The sequence below is a fragment of the Carcharodon carcharias genome, chromosome 25 (genome assembly GCF_017639515.1).
Source record: "Carcharodon carcharias isolate sCarCar2 chromosome 25, sCarCar2.pri, whole genome shotgun sequence".
In the NCBI taxonomy this organism is placed as follows: domain Eukaryota; kingdom Metazoa; phylum Chordata; class Chondrichthyes; order Lamniformes; family Lamnidae; genus Carcharodon; species Carcharodon carcharias.
The window spans coordinates 26745595-26760226 of record NC_054491.1 but is presented as its reverse complement, the minus strand read 5'-3'; the positions used below and the strand labels follow the sequence as shown (position 1 = coordinate 26760226).

Sequence of the window (14632 nt, the reverse complement as noted above, 5' to 3'; positions counted from 1 at the left end):
GTGTGTTCTCACCAAAGCTCTGTACAACTGCAGCAAGACTTCCTTATTGCTGTACTCCAATCCCCTTGTAATAAAGGTCAATACCATTTGGTTTCCTAATTGCTTGCTGCACCTGCTAACTTTCTGTGTTCCTTGTACAAATACACCCAAATTCCTCTTAAGATCAGCATTTAAAACTTTCACACCTTTTTAAACTCTCCAAGTTTCCTTTGAAAACATTCTGTTTTCTATTCTTATGACCGAAGTGAATAGCTCACACTTCTCCACATGACACTCCATTTGCCATCTTGTTGCCCACTGTATAAACCTGTCTCTATTTCTTTCCAGCCTCTTTGTGTCCTCCCTACAGCATTACATTTCCACCTACCTTGATATTGTCAGCAAACTTTGATATATTACTTGGTCTCTTTGTCTAAGTTGTGAATATAGATTGTTAATAGCTGAGGTCCCAGCACTGATCCTTGCAGCACTCCACTATTCACTGCCTGACAGCTTGAAAATGTTCACATTCTGCTTCCTGTCTGTTAACCAATCATATTATCTCTGCTCCATGACCCGTTATGTTGCATTTTAAACTTTTGTGTGGCGCCTTATCAAATGCCTTTTGATAATCCACGGATATAACACTGACTGGCTCCTTTTTGTGCTACCTGCTATTTCCAACCTCAAAAAACTCTTATTAGATTTGTCAAACACAATTTCACTTCCATAAAACTATTTGACTCTGTCTGATCATACTATGATTTTCTAAATCCATTATTTATTTAATAATAGAGTTTCGAAGGTGCCTTGCTACAGGTTGCTACAGTGTGCCTTGTAGACGGGTTACCAATCAAGTGGGCTGCTTTCTCCTCAATGGTGCTGAGCCAACAACATCTTGGTGGTGCCGTTGACCTGAAACTTAACTGTAGCAGCCACATAAGTACTGTGGCTACAGGAGTTTAGGAATTCTACAGTAACTCACCTCCTGACTCCCCAAAGCCTGTCCACCATCTACAAAGCACAAGTCAGGAGTGTGATGGAATACTCCCCACTTGCCTGGATGAGTGCAGCTTCCACAACACTTAAGAAGCTCAACACCATCCAGGACAAAGCAACCACTTGATTGGTGCCCCATCCACCATTTTAAACATTCACTCTCCTCACCACTGACGCACAGTGTGTACCAAATGCAAGGTGCACTGCGGCAACTCTCCAAGTTTCCTTTGACACCACCTTCTAAACCTGTGGTCTTCACCATCTAGAATGACAAGCACAACAGATGCATGGGAAGACCACCACCTGCATGTTTCCCTTCAAGGCACACATCATCCTGATTTCACAGAGTTACAGAATGGTTACAGTACAGAAGGAGGCCATTTGACCCACTGTGCCTGTGATGACGCTCTGTAGGAGCAATTTACCTAGTGCCACTTCTCAGCTTTCTCCCCATAGCCCTGCACATTCTTATTTTCTAGAAAACAATTCAATTCCCTTTTGAATGCCTCAATTGACCCTGCCTCCACCACACTCTCGGGTATTGCATTCCAGATCCTCACCACTTGCTGCGTGAAAAAGTCTTTCCTCATGTCGCCATTGCTTCTTTTGCCAATTACCTTAAATCTGTGCCCTGTTGTTCTCGACCCCTCCACCAATGGGAACAGATTTTCTCTACTCTGTCCAGGCTCCTCATGATTTTGAATACCTCTATCAAATCTCCTCTCAGCCCTCTCTTCTCCAAGAAAAACTGCCCCAACTTCTCAGTATCTACACAACTGAAGTTTCTCATTCCCGGGACCATTCTTGTGAATCTTATTTTGCACTCTCTCTAGTGCCTTCACATCTTTCCTATTCCTGGATGCAATACTCCAATTGAGGACAAACCAGTATTACATACATGATTAACATAACATCTTTGCTCTTGTACTCTATACCCCTATTAATATAGCCTAGGAGGCTGTATGCTATATTTTAATCATTCTCTCATCAGTCATCCTGTCAACTCCAATGATTTATACACATATACACCCAGGTCTCTCTGCACCTGCACCCTTTAGAATTGTACCCTTTATTTTATGTTGTCTCTCCATATTCTTCCGACCAAAATGAATATCTTCACACTTCTCTGCATTAAATTTTATCTGCCACCTGTCCACCCAGTCCACTAACCTTTCTACATCCTTTTGAGGTTCTGCACTAACCTCCTCATAGTTCACAATGCTTCCAAGATTTGTATCATCTGAAAATATTGAAATAGCACCCTGTACATCAAAGTCTAGGTCATTAATAACAGACTTGGAACTATATCTCAGTTTCATCACGGTCACTGAGTCAAAATCCTGGAGCTCCCTCCCTAACAGCGCTGTGGGTGGCATTATTAGCAATGCTCAAATCCCATGAATGAATCTAAAAATTCCAGTGACTGATATCAGTCTAACTGACCTAGGATTCCCCATTTTCTCTCTCCCTCCTTTCTTGAATAGTGGTGTTACTTTGCTAACTTCCAATTCCCTGGGACTGTTCTAGAACCCTGGGAATTTTGGGAAATCATAGCCAGTGCATCCATTATCTCTGCAACTATCTCATTTAGAACCCGAGGGTGTAGGCCATCAGGCCTTGGGGATTTGTTGGGCTTTAGTCCTTTACGCTTCTCTAATGCATTTTCTCTGCTGGTATGTTATGTTTCTCATTTCCTTATTAGTCCCTTGATTGCCTTTATATTTTATATGTGATTTGTACTATAAAACAGACACAAAATATTTGTTCAGCTTCTCTGATCTTTCCTCATTCCCCATGATAATTTGCCCTCTCTCTGCCTCTAAGGGAGTGACATTTGCTTTAGCTTCTGTCCCGCTTTTATACCTTATAAAAACTCTCACAATCTGCTTTTATATTCTTGCTTAGTCTACACTCATATTCCATTTTTTCCCCATGTATCAACTTTCTGGTGGTCTTTTGCTGGTTTCCAAAGCACCTCCCAATGCTCAAGCTCATTGCTATTCTTCACTACATTATAAGCCTTTTCTTTTGATCTAATGCTATCCTTAACTTGCCTGGTAAGACTTCTTTCTAGTTGGGATTTTGCTTTTAGTGGAACACATTTTTGTTGAAGGTTTGAATGATTTCTTTAGATCTTTCCTATTGTATATTTAGGCTATTTATCCAATCAACCTTAACCAGCTTTCCCTTCAAGCCAATGTACTTGTACTTTTAGGGGGATCTCATAGAAACCTATAAAATTCTAACAGGACTAGACAGGGTAGATGCAGGAAGGATGCTCCTGCTGGTGGGGGAGTCCAGAACCAGGGGTCACAGTCTGAGGATATGGGGTAGACCATTTAGGACTGAGATGAGGAGAAATTTCTTCACTCAGAGAGTGGTGAGCCTGTGGAATTTGTTACCACAGAAAGTAGTTGAAACCAAAACATTGTATGTTTTCAAGAAGGAGTTAGATATAGCTCTTGGGGTGAAAGGGATCAAAGGGTATGGGGAGAAAGCGGGAGCAGGCTATTGAGTTGGATGATCAGCCATGATCATAATGAATGGCGGAGCAGGCTCGAAGGGCCCAATGGCCTACTCCTGCTCCTAGTTTCTATGTTTCTTTGTTTCTATGTTAAGTGTAAGATTCTTGGTTTGGATTTGAGTATGTTGCTCTCAAACTTTATATTGAATTCTATTATGTTATGAGCACTTTATCCCAGAGGATCTTTACTATGAAATTACTAATTAACCCGACCTCATTACCTCATAATACCACATCAACAATAGATCTAGAGAAACATCTTTATTCTTGGTTGGTTCCAGAACATAATGTTCCAGGAAACTGTCATGAAAGAATTCTACAGTCTCATCTTTCAGAAAACCTTAACCCATTTGATTTTCTTAGCCAAGATCCTTTCTTTTGACTGTCTTTTTTTTTTATTGTATTAAATATGAATATTTTGCCTTTTCAAAATATTGGGCATTTTGAAATATTTATTTCCCAAACTTGGTCACTTTGTAACCATGTCTCTGTAATAATGATTATATCAAATCCATTTATCTTTATTTGTCTGATTGCTTCATCTATCTTGTTACAAATGCTTTGGGCGGAATTTTACCAGAATTGCACTAAGTGAGGTAGCGGGCGGATAAAATGGAGTCCTATTCACCAATGAAAAAGGCAGGTTTTCATGCTGTATCATCCCGAGCCCACCTCATTATTTATTCAATCTCACAAAACACGCCTTTTCCATGGCGAGTGGGCTCTCATTCGCCTGCCCGCCATCACCCCGCTGTTGCATCACACGGGCCGCCATCTTTAAAAGGCAGCCGCCAGCAAAGCGCTCATCACCAGCTCATCACCGCTGCCTGGGAGACATGGCCAGCAAAGGAAAAAAGACTGCAGCCCCCCGCTTCAACGACAGGTCCCTCGAGCGACTGCTAGATGTCGTGGAGGCTCATTGGGATGTGCTCTACCCCCGCTCTGGCTGCAGGATGGGCAGCAATGTCACCAGCCCGGCTTGGGAGGGGGTGGCAGTGGTGGTCAGCGCGAATGCCCTGCAGAGGAGGACAGCCACCCAGCGTCGCAAAAGGATGAATTACCTCCTCTGTTTCGCCAGGGTAAGTCACTCTTCTCATCACTCCCAACTCACATACTCACAAACCCATCACATACCCACAGGACCCTCAATCACTGCCAGTGCAAGGGACATCACCATTCACTCTCTCACATTCACCGTCATTTATCCTCATCCTGTCCATGGGACTACTATCACCACACAGGCAGGCATATTTATGATCTGGCCCAGCAGGAGTCCTGATGCACTCTTCCCATCTCTATCCATGCAGGACAAACTGGCGCACAAGAGGAGGGAAAGGTCGCAGACAAGTGAAGTTCTGACAGGATTCAAAAAGAGAGCCATCCAGCTGGCTAGCGATGATCTGGACCACTCCTGTGCTGACGGTGAGATCAGTGCTGCTCTACCAAGTGAGGATCCAGCAGTGCAACATCCATCAGACAACCATGCCGTGAGTGATGTGTCCTCTTTCACAGGCCTCTGTTATGCACTAATTATCTCCCCTTGTTTCCGCAGGCACATCTGCCAAATAGCTGACAGATTTCATGACCCAGAGCCTCCAAAAAAACCTCGGAAGAGGAATCTGGAGGCACCCTCCCTGAAGTCCCATCACAGCGCTCACCCACACCCTCCACTAGTGCGGAGGCACACCTCAGTGGGACCTAGCTTTAGAGTGGCGTCGGGATCACAATCTGGTGAGCACATTGCACTGTCTGATCCACAGCAGGTAGAGGCAGGGACTTCCCAGGTCCCCGGCACTCGGACGACTGCTGCAGGCCAGAAATTTGCTGAGTCCGAGTCAGATAAGGAGCCTTTGGACTCAGTCATGTCACAGTTGCTGGAGCTGCAAAGGCAAACTTGGGAACATCAGGAAGTGATGTCCGCTGCACTCCTCAGATTGCAAGGCACAATGGAGGAGTCCATCCGTCTTCACTCTGAGGTGATAGCGTCGGCATTGCAATGCACTGAGGTCAACACTGGTAGGATGGTAGCCGCCATGGAGACCTTGGTCCAGGACATTGATCCTGCACTGCTGTGCGGGCTGAACTCCATCACTGATGCTATAGTTGGCCTCTAACAGTGTGTACTCAAGAGGGGTGCTGGGCAGCTCAATCTCACTCCAGCTATCCCTTCCACTCACGGAGTCAACTAGGGGCCCTCGGGCACCCACAGGGAGGAGGATTAGCAGGTGCACACTCTGGGGTCATCCACACAGATGACTCTGGGAGTCTGGCCCAACCAAATCTCCTCTTCCTGTGACCTCAGCAGCTCCAACTCCACAGGCTGAGGAGGGTGCCATTGCCGCACAGCAGGACACTGAAAGCAGACCGGGGCCCTCCAAGTCTTGGCCCTCCAGAGGATGCCCGCCAAAGTCATCACAGACAGGGCGTTACAGTCAGCAGGCTGCCTCCACCTCTGCTATGGATGTCCGGGAGCACCAAGATGTAGCGGCAGGGTTAGGAAAGTTAGTTAAAAGTAGTTGCTCAGCCTAGACATGAGTGTTCATCGCATATACATACTGTTCCTTATTGTCAATAAACTCCCAAGAATGTCTCCCTGCCTATGGCTCCTTGTTCTGATGAGTAGTGCTTATGTCACTCCAGATGTGAAACCTTTCTGCACAAGATAAAGGCAGGTGTCTCAGTCCACAACCTCGTCCCTGTGCCTTCAGACCAAAGTGATGGACCAGCCTCACATTCCCTGGAAACATTACTGATACCTGCACCTCGATGGTGCTTGTCAATGCTGCTAGAATGTAGTGGGAAGGCGCCACTGAGATCCATCATTATTTCTGTGTGCTCTCAGCACTTTTAAGGTGGGGCTGGTCCCCATCACATCAGCATCTGTGACCAGTGATGCTGTGCTCCTGAAGGGCTCAAGTGCTGAAGGTGGACAAAGGATCAGATGTTTCTAAAATTTCATGGCTGCGTCTCTGAGATGGCCCTGATCATGCAGCGCAAGCGAGCTGCCCTTGGCCAGACAGGAGTCAGACAGTCTCAGAGGCTATGTGAAGATCCTTGGAGCATCCTCACTGCATCTCGTCATCATCCTCCTGCAGTCGAGTGACTATTAGGGCCTGCACTGCATATCCATGGCAGGAGCATTCTCACAGAGGGTATTCGCACTGCCATAAGCCAGACTGGAGTCAAACGTTCACAGATGTAATGTGAGGATCTATGGGGTCACCTCACTGCATGTCATCATCATCCTCCATAAATCGAGCAGCTATGAGGGCCTCCCGAGCGTGCCTACCACATCTAGCCAGTGTGAGGGCCTCATCCCCAGCATTGTCGCTATCGAGGACTTCCTCACCCTCATCCCCGTCGGCATCCTCATCAGAAGAGACATGCAGCTCCTTCATCTCCTCAGCCATTTCGGCTCCCCATTGGCCAGATTGTAAAGGGTACAGCAAACGATGACGATGTGTGACACCCTCTGTGGACTGTATTGCAGGGTTCCACCAAACCGGTCTGGGTACCAGAACCTCATCTTCAGCATCTTGATGGTCTGCTCCACCAAGTTGGGAGCTGCATCATGAGCTTCATTATAGCGTCGCTCTGCTGCAGTCTGAGGCCGCTGCACGGGTGTCATCAGCCATGGCCTCTGTGGGTAACCCTTGTCCCTGAGGAGACATCCCAGCAGCTTCTGTGGACCCTGGAAGACACCAGGGATCTGTGACTGACTGAGGATATAGGAGTCGTGCACACTCCCTGGAAACTGTGCGCACACCTGGAGGATACATTTCTGGTGGTCACACACCAGCTGCACATTCAGTGAGTGGAATCCCTTGTGGTTGATGAAGTTCACCGAGTGTAGGGACGGAGACCTGAGCACCACATGAGTGCAGTCAATCACACCCTGCACCTGTGGGAATCCTGAGATCTGGGAGAATCCAATCGCTCTTGCATCCTGGCTGCCCCGGTTCCAGGTGAAATGCACAAAGTTGTCTCGCAAAGATGGCATCCATGTCCTCATGGATGCATTTGTGGGTGGAGGCTCCTGATATCACACAGAGTCACCTGTGGAGCTCTGAAAAGAGCCATTGGTGTAGAAATCGAGCGGCGCAGTCACTTTCACAGCCACTGGCAGTGGATGCCCTCCACGTCCCCTTGGCACCAAGTCCTGCAGTAAGCAGCAGATGTGGGTGACCAGGCCCCTAGACATGCGCAGTCAACGGCGACACTGGTTCTCAGTTATCTGCAGGAATGACAGGCGATGTCTATAGATCCCTGGGTGTCACTTGGTGCCGACCAGCCACGGCTCACTGTTGCTCCTGGGCAGTGTGTGCAGGAGCCCAACAGCCCCTTCTTCCTGAGGTTGCTGCTCCTGCCTCTGCACAGCCAGGAGCCTCAGTCACTCTCTCCTCTGTCTTCTCCGCTCTCTGTGGGTCATCAGGCACACAGCTAGGTCACCAGTATCCATGATCCTGATGTGGTCCTCCTGCAGCATGAAAGAGAGAGAGACGTGGTTAGCATGGATGTACTTAGCACCTTTCCTGGCCCCTTAACACTTCCAGGAGAGTGCTGGTCACCTCTTGGAAGGCCAGAGATGATTGCGCTGCATGGCTGCCCTGTCAGCCTGCGACATGGGGGACACTGGTCCAAACCAGGATGCTGAGATTGCAAGGGGCTGTGAGCACCTCCAGCAGTGACAGCTCCATGGCCAGTATTGTTGAGGAGATTGTACAACGTGTGCAGCCAAACTGCTCCGCAGTCCAATAAAGTGGTGGTGGATTTGAAGTCTGTGCCGGGTGGGGGGTGGGTAAGGTCTGGAGCGTTTGGTGGCTCTTTTGTGGCTCCACGTTGTTTGTGTGGATGGACAGGGTAGGAGACCGACCCCAATCATATCACTGTGGCTGGACCTGGTCTGTTTAAATTGCTGAGATATGGTCAGTTTATGCAGGTGTCCCTAATGTGTGGCCACTTCCCTCACTTACCCTGCCCCCCACCTGTGTGCGGGATGCAGCTCCAGGGCAGCACTTGATCTATCGCCCCTCAGCAGTCGCCTGCGGGGCCAGGCATCAGTTTCCCCTGCCCCCCTCCCCGGTGCCCCTGAGGCCTGTAAACAACAGGTGAGCTGTGGTGAAAGCCGCTGCTCACTCACCTCAGTTCCCCCAAAGTGAAGGCCGCCAAGTGCAGTCTCCTGTGTGCTGTTGTGAAACACGTCGACGTGCTTTCCCGCTGACATGAGCGGACGATATGGTGGGATTCCAAGAGCCTGGTGGGATGGCCTTTTAATTTTATACTAATGTGTTACAATTAGCTCCCCGCCGACCGATGGTGGGAAAAGCAGCCCGCCATTTGCGGGCTGAGTGGACGATTGTGACCTGCTGTCTTGAAACTGGTTGCGCCATATTTCCTGTGTACATCACCAATCACACCCGCCACCAGCGAGCTCGGAACATTCCGCCCTAAGAGCCTTTAAATTTGTTTTTTTTAACCTAAAAGTCATTGTTCTGTCCAAACTACTTTACAAACAGTAACTTTCCTTTGTGCACTGAGAAGAGTTGGAAGTCTCTTTTCAAGATGATTTCTTGATTTTAACAGTGATTTGTATCCTATATGTTTAATGACCTGAAACCACATTCTGACAGTAATCAACTACCATCAACAAATAGATGATGTTTGCTGAGGATCTAACATCCAATTAACTTATTATTGGGAAGGACAATCTATGTGAATTCAAGTGAACTTATTATTCCATTTCCACCCCAGAACAAAAAAACAGTAAAAACTGGGAAATAAGGATCTGGTCCAAACTGTTATTTTTCCAACTGGGACTTCATTAATAATCAGCCTATTGCTTGGACTGATTTGTGATATTTGTCTCTAACCTTGTGATCTGTGGTCAATAGATGAACACCTTTCAATGTGTGCTGATCACAGATGAAAGAACTTCCTTTGCCATGTTTAACTACGCTGATATTTACTGGACAACAGGGACTGCAAGTGGAGGAGACCCATTAACCGGAGTTGGAGGCTCAGCAGCACAGGTCTGATTTCCCAATTTCTTCATATATACTAAATGTAGTCAACAAAGTGAGTGAAATAACATAGCAGAATTGCATAGTGACAAAATGGCTCTAAAGGATCTAATTAAAATAAGTAACATGAATGTAACTGAGAATTGAGAGGGTAGTGCAGTTGATGTATATATGAACTAAGAAAGGTGTTTAACAAAGTACCATATCGTCAACTTGTAGGTAAAATGGAAGCCCATGGATTAAAGGGACAGTGGCAGTGTAGGTATAAAATTCTTTAAGGGACAGAAAACAACAAATAGAATGTTCTTCAGTCTGGAGGGAAGTGTACAGTAGTGTTCCCAAGGGGGCAGTGATGGGACTGCTTCCCTATTTTGATATGTACCAATAACCTGATCTTGGGTATACAGGGCATAATTTAATTAAAAGCAAAAATCCAAGGGGAAAGATCTATCTGTGATTTATTAAGGAAGATTAACAGAAGAAGCATGTAAGCCTGAGGATTGGGAGTGCTTTAGAAACCAGCAAAGGTTAAGCCCAGAAGTTGATAAAAAGGAGAAAAAAACAATATGAGAGTAAGCTAGCCAGGATTTTTTTAAAAATTCTTTTACGGGATGTGGGCTTCGCTGACTGGGCCAGCATTTATTGTCCATCCTTAGTTGCCCTTGAGAAGGTGGTGCTGAGCTGTCTTCTTGAATCGCTGCAGTCCATGTGGGTGTAGATACACCCACAGTGCTGTTAGGAAGGGAGTTCCAGGATTTTGACCCAGCGACAGTGAAGGAACGGCAATATACTTCCAAGTCAGGATGGTTAGTGACTTGGGGGGGAACTTCCAGGTGGTGATGTTCCCATATATCTGCTACCCTATCTGGATGGCAGCAGTCGTGGGTTTGGAAGGTACAGTCTAAGAAGCCTTGGTGAATCCCTGCAGTGCATCTTGTAGATGGTACACACTGCTGCTACTGTGCGTCAGTGGTGGAGGGAGTGAATATTTGTGGATGGGGTGCTAATCAAGCAGACTGCTTTTTCCTGGATGTTGTCGTCTTCAATGTTGTGGGAGCTGCATTCATCCAGGCAAGTGGGGAGTATTCCATCACATTCCTGACTTGTGCCTTGTAGATGGTAGACAGACTTTGGGGAGTCAGGAGGTGAGTTACTCGTCGCACGATTCCTAGCCTCTGACCTACTCTTATAGCCACAGTATTTTTATAGCTATTCCAGTTCAATTTCTGGTCAGTGGTAACCCCCAGGGTGTTGATAGTGGGGGATTCAGTGATCGTAATGCCATTGAACATCAAGGGGCGATGGGTGGATTCTCTCTTGTTGGAGATGGTCATTGCCTGACACTTCCGTGGCGTGAATGTTACTTGTCACTTGTCAGCCCAAGCCTGCATATTGTCCAGGTCTTGCTGTATTTGAACACGGGCTGCTTCAGTATCTGAGGAGCCGTGAATGCAGCTGAACATTATGCAATCATCAGCGAACATCCCCACTTCTGACCTTATGATGGAAGGAAGGTCTTTGATGAAGCAGCTGAAGATGGTTGGGCTGAGGACACCACCCTGAGGAACTCCTGCAGTGATGTCCTGGAGCTGAGATGATTGACCTCCAACAGCCACAACCATCTCCCTTTATGCTAGGTATGACTCCAACCAGCAGATATCTTTCCCCCGATTCCCATTGACTCCAGTTTTGCTAGGGCTCCTTGATGCCACACTCGGTCAAATGCTGCCTTGATGTTAAGGGCAGTCACTCTCACCTCACCTCGGGAGTTCAGTTCTATAAGCAAACGGATTGTAAGATCTTTTACAAGTACATGTAAGAGAGTAGCTAAAGTAAAAGGTAGAGACAGGAGACATCATCATGACAATGAGGAAATGGCAGAGACACATTGAACAAATGTGTTGTGTATGTTTCACAGTATAAGATACAAAGTATATACCAGAAATATAGGACAACCAGCCAAGAGGCTTAAAAAAAGTGAGGGTCTTAAAGTAAATAATATCAACAGAGGACAGCTATTGAAGAAACTTAGGGGGCTAAAATCCAACAAATTCTTAGGACCTGTTGGCCTACACTAGGATTCTAAAAGAAGTAACTGCAGAGATAGTGGATGTGCTGGATATGATTTTCCAAAATTCTCTAGGCTCGAGAATGGCTCTAGCGAATTGGAAGTTAGCAAATGCAACTCTGTTATTCAAGAAAAGAGAGAGAGGAAAATAGAGAACTACAGGCCAGGTAGCCTGACATCAGTAATCAGGAAAATGCTGGAATCCTTCATTAAGGCAGTTTTAACAATGCACTCAGAAAATCATAGTATTATCATACAAAGTTAACATGGTTTTAAGAAAAGGAAATTGTGTTCGGCAAATTTATTAGATTTTTTGAGGATGTAATTAATAGGGTAGATAAAGGGGAACCAGTAAATGTAAGATACCAGAATTTCCAAAAAACATTCAATAAGGTGTCACACAAAAGGTTAATACACAAGATAAGGGCTTATGGAGTTGGGGGTAATATTTTAGCATGGACAGAGGACTGGTTAATGGACAGGAAGCAAAGAGTAGGAATAAATGGGGCATTTTCAAAATGGCATCTTGTAACTATTGGAGTGCTGCAAGGGTCAGTGCTGGGCCTCAGCTATTTACAATCTATATTAATGACTTAGACAAAGAGACCTAAAGTAATGATGTATCTAAGTTTGCTGATGATACAAAGCTAGGTGGAAATGCAAGCTCCGAGGAGGACACAGAGAGGATGAAAAGAGATATAGTCATGTTAAGTGAGTGGGCACCAAGGTGGCAGATGGAGTATAATGTGGAGAAGTGTGAGGCTATTCACTTTGGTAATAAGAATAGAAAAGCAGAATATTTTTTAAAAGATGTGAAACTTTGAAATGTTAATCTTTAGAGGAACTTGGGTGTACTCCTATAAGAAACTTGGAAAGTTGGCATGGTACAACAAGGTACAGCAAGCAATTAGGAAGGCAAATAGCATGCTGGCCTTTACTGCAAGGGGATTGGAGTACAAGAATAAAGAAGCCTTGCTGTAATTGTACAGGGCTTTGGTGAGATCACACCTGAGAGTACTGAGTGCAGTTTTGGGCTCCATAGTTAAGGAAGAATCTGTAGTTAAGGCAGTACAGCGAAGGTTTACTAGACTGGTTCCTGGCATAAGAGAGAGGGCTGTCCTGTAAGAAGAGGCTGAGTAAATTGGGCCTCTACTCCCTGGGACATTGAAACAAAACTCTGAATGAGCTTGATGGGCTAGGCACTGAAAAGTTATTTCCCCAGGCTGAGAAACCTGTTACACACAGACACTGCCTCAGAATAAGGGGGCAATCATTTGGGATTGAAATGAGAAATTTCTCACTAAAAAGCTTGTGAATCTTTGAAATTCTCTACCCCAAAGGGTTGTGGATGTGCCATTGTTTAATATATTTAAGGCTGAAATAGACAGATCTTTGGTCTCTCACGGAAGTGTCCGGGAAAGTGGAGTTAAGGCCAATGATCAGCTATGAATGGCAGAGCAGGTTTGTGGGGCTGTATGGTTTACTCCTGCTCCTATTCCTTATGTTCTTAAAGTTTGCAGTTAACATGAATCTCAGTGAGGACAATAGTAACAGACATCAGAGGAACAGGGAAAGTTTGCTCAAATGGGCAGACACATAGCAGATAACATTTAACGCACAAAAGTGTGAAAAATACGTTTTGGTAGGATGAGGAGAGGCAATATGAACTAAATTGTGCACTTTTAAATGTACCACAGGAGCAGTGAGACATGAGGTGCTGTGGGCCATCAGCAGCAGCAGAATTGTATTCAAACATAACCTGTAACCTCATGGCCCAGCATATCTCCCACTCTATCATTACCATCAAGCCAGGGGATGAACCCTGGTTCATTGAAGAGTGCAGGAGGGCATGCCAGGAGCAGCACCAGGCATACCTAAAAATGAAGTGTCAACCTGATGAAGCTACAATACAGGACTACTTGTGTGCCAGACAGCATAAGCAACAAATGATAGACAGAGCAAAGCGATCCCACAACTAACAGATCAGATCTAAACTCTGCAGTCCTGCCACATCCAATCGTGAATAGTGGTAGACAATTAAACAATTCACTGGAGGAGGAGGTTCCACAAATATCCCCATCCTCAATGATGGAGGAGCCCAGGACATCAGTGCAAAAAATAAGGCTGAAACATTTGCTACAATCTTCAGCCAGAAGTGTTGAGTGGATGATCCATCTCGGTCTCCTCCGGAGGTCCCCAGCATCACAGATGCCAGTCTCCAGCCAATTCAATTCACTCCACGTGATATCAAGAAATGTCTGAAGGCACTGGATACTGCAAAGGCTATGGGCCCTGACAATATTCCAGCAATAGTACTGGAGACTAGTGCTCCAGAACTTGCTGTGCCCCTAGCCAAGCTGTTCCAGTACAGCTACAATATTGGCATAAGACCATAAGACCATAAGACATAGGAGCAGAAATTAGACCATTCGGCCTATCAAGTCTACTCTGCCATTCAATCATGGCTGATAAGTTTCTCAACCCCATCCTCCCACCTTCGCCCCGTAACCTTGATCCCCTTACCAATCAAGAACCTATCTATCTCGGTCATAAATACACTCAATGACCTGGCCTCCACAGCCTTCTGTGGCAATGAATTCCATAGATTCACCACTCTCTATCTAAAGAAGTTTCTCCTCATCTCTGTTCTAAAAGCTCTTCCCTTTACTCTGAAGCTTTGCCCTCGGGTCCTAGTCTCTCCTACTAATGGAAACATCTTCCCCACGTCCATTCTCCAGGCCTTTCAGTATTCTGTAAGCTGCAATCAGATCCCCCCTCATCCTTCTAAACTCCATCGAGTATAGACCCAGAGTCCTCAAACGTTCCTCATATGTTAAGCCTTTCATTCCTGGGATGGTTCTCGTGAACCTTCTCTGGACCCTCTCCAGGGCCAGAACATCCTTCCTGAGGTATGGGGCCCAACATTCCTCACAATATTCTAAATGTGGTCTGACCAGAGCCTTATAAAGCCTCAGCAGCACATCCTGCTTTTATATTCTAGTCCTCTCGAAATAAATGCCAACATTGCATTTGCCTTCCCAA

At 45.9% G+C, this 14632-nt stretch overlaps 1 protein-coding gene across 1 annotated transcript in view; it reads left to right on the top strand.

Annotated features, from left to right (window-relative positions):
- tecta (tectorin alpha) overlaps window positions 1-14632 on the top strand; it is a 112203-nt gene that overhangs the window by 18570 nt on the left and 79001 nt on the right. Inside the window, exon 5 of the mRNA XM_041174284.1 lies at window positions 9394-9531. Coding sequence (XP_041030218.1) covers window positions 9394-9531 — 138 coding nt within the window. The remainder of the gene's footprint in view (window positions 1-9393; window positions 9532-14632) is intronic.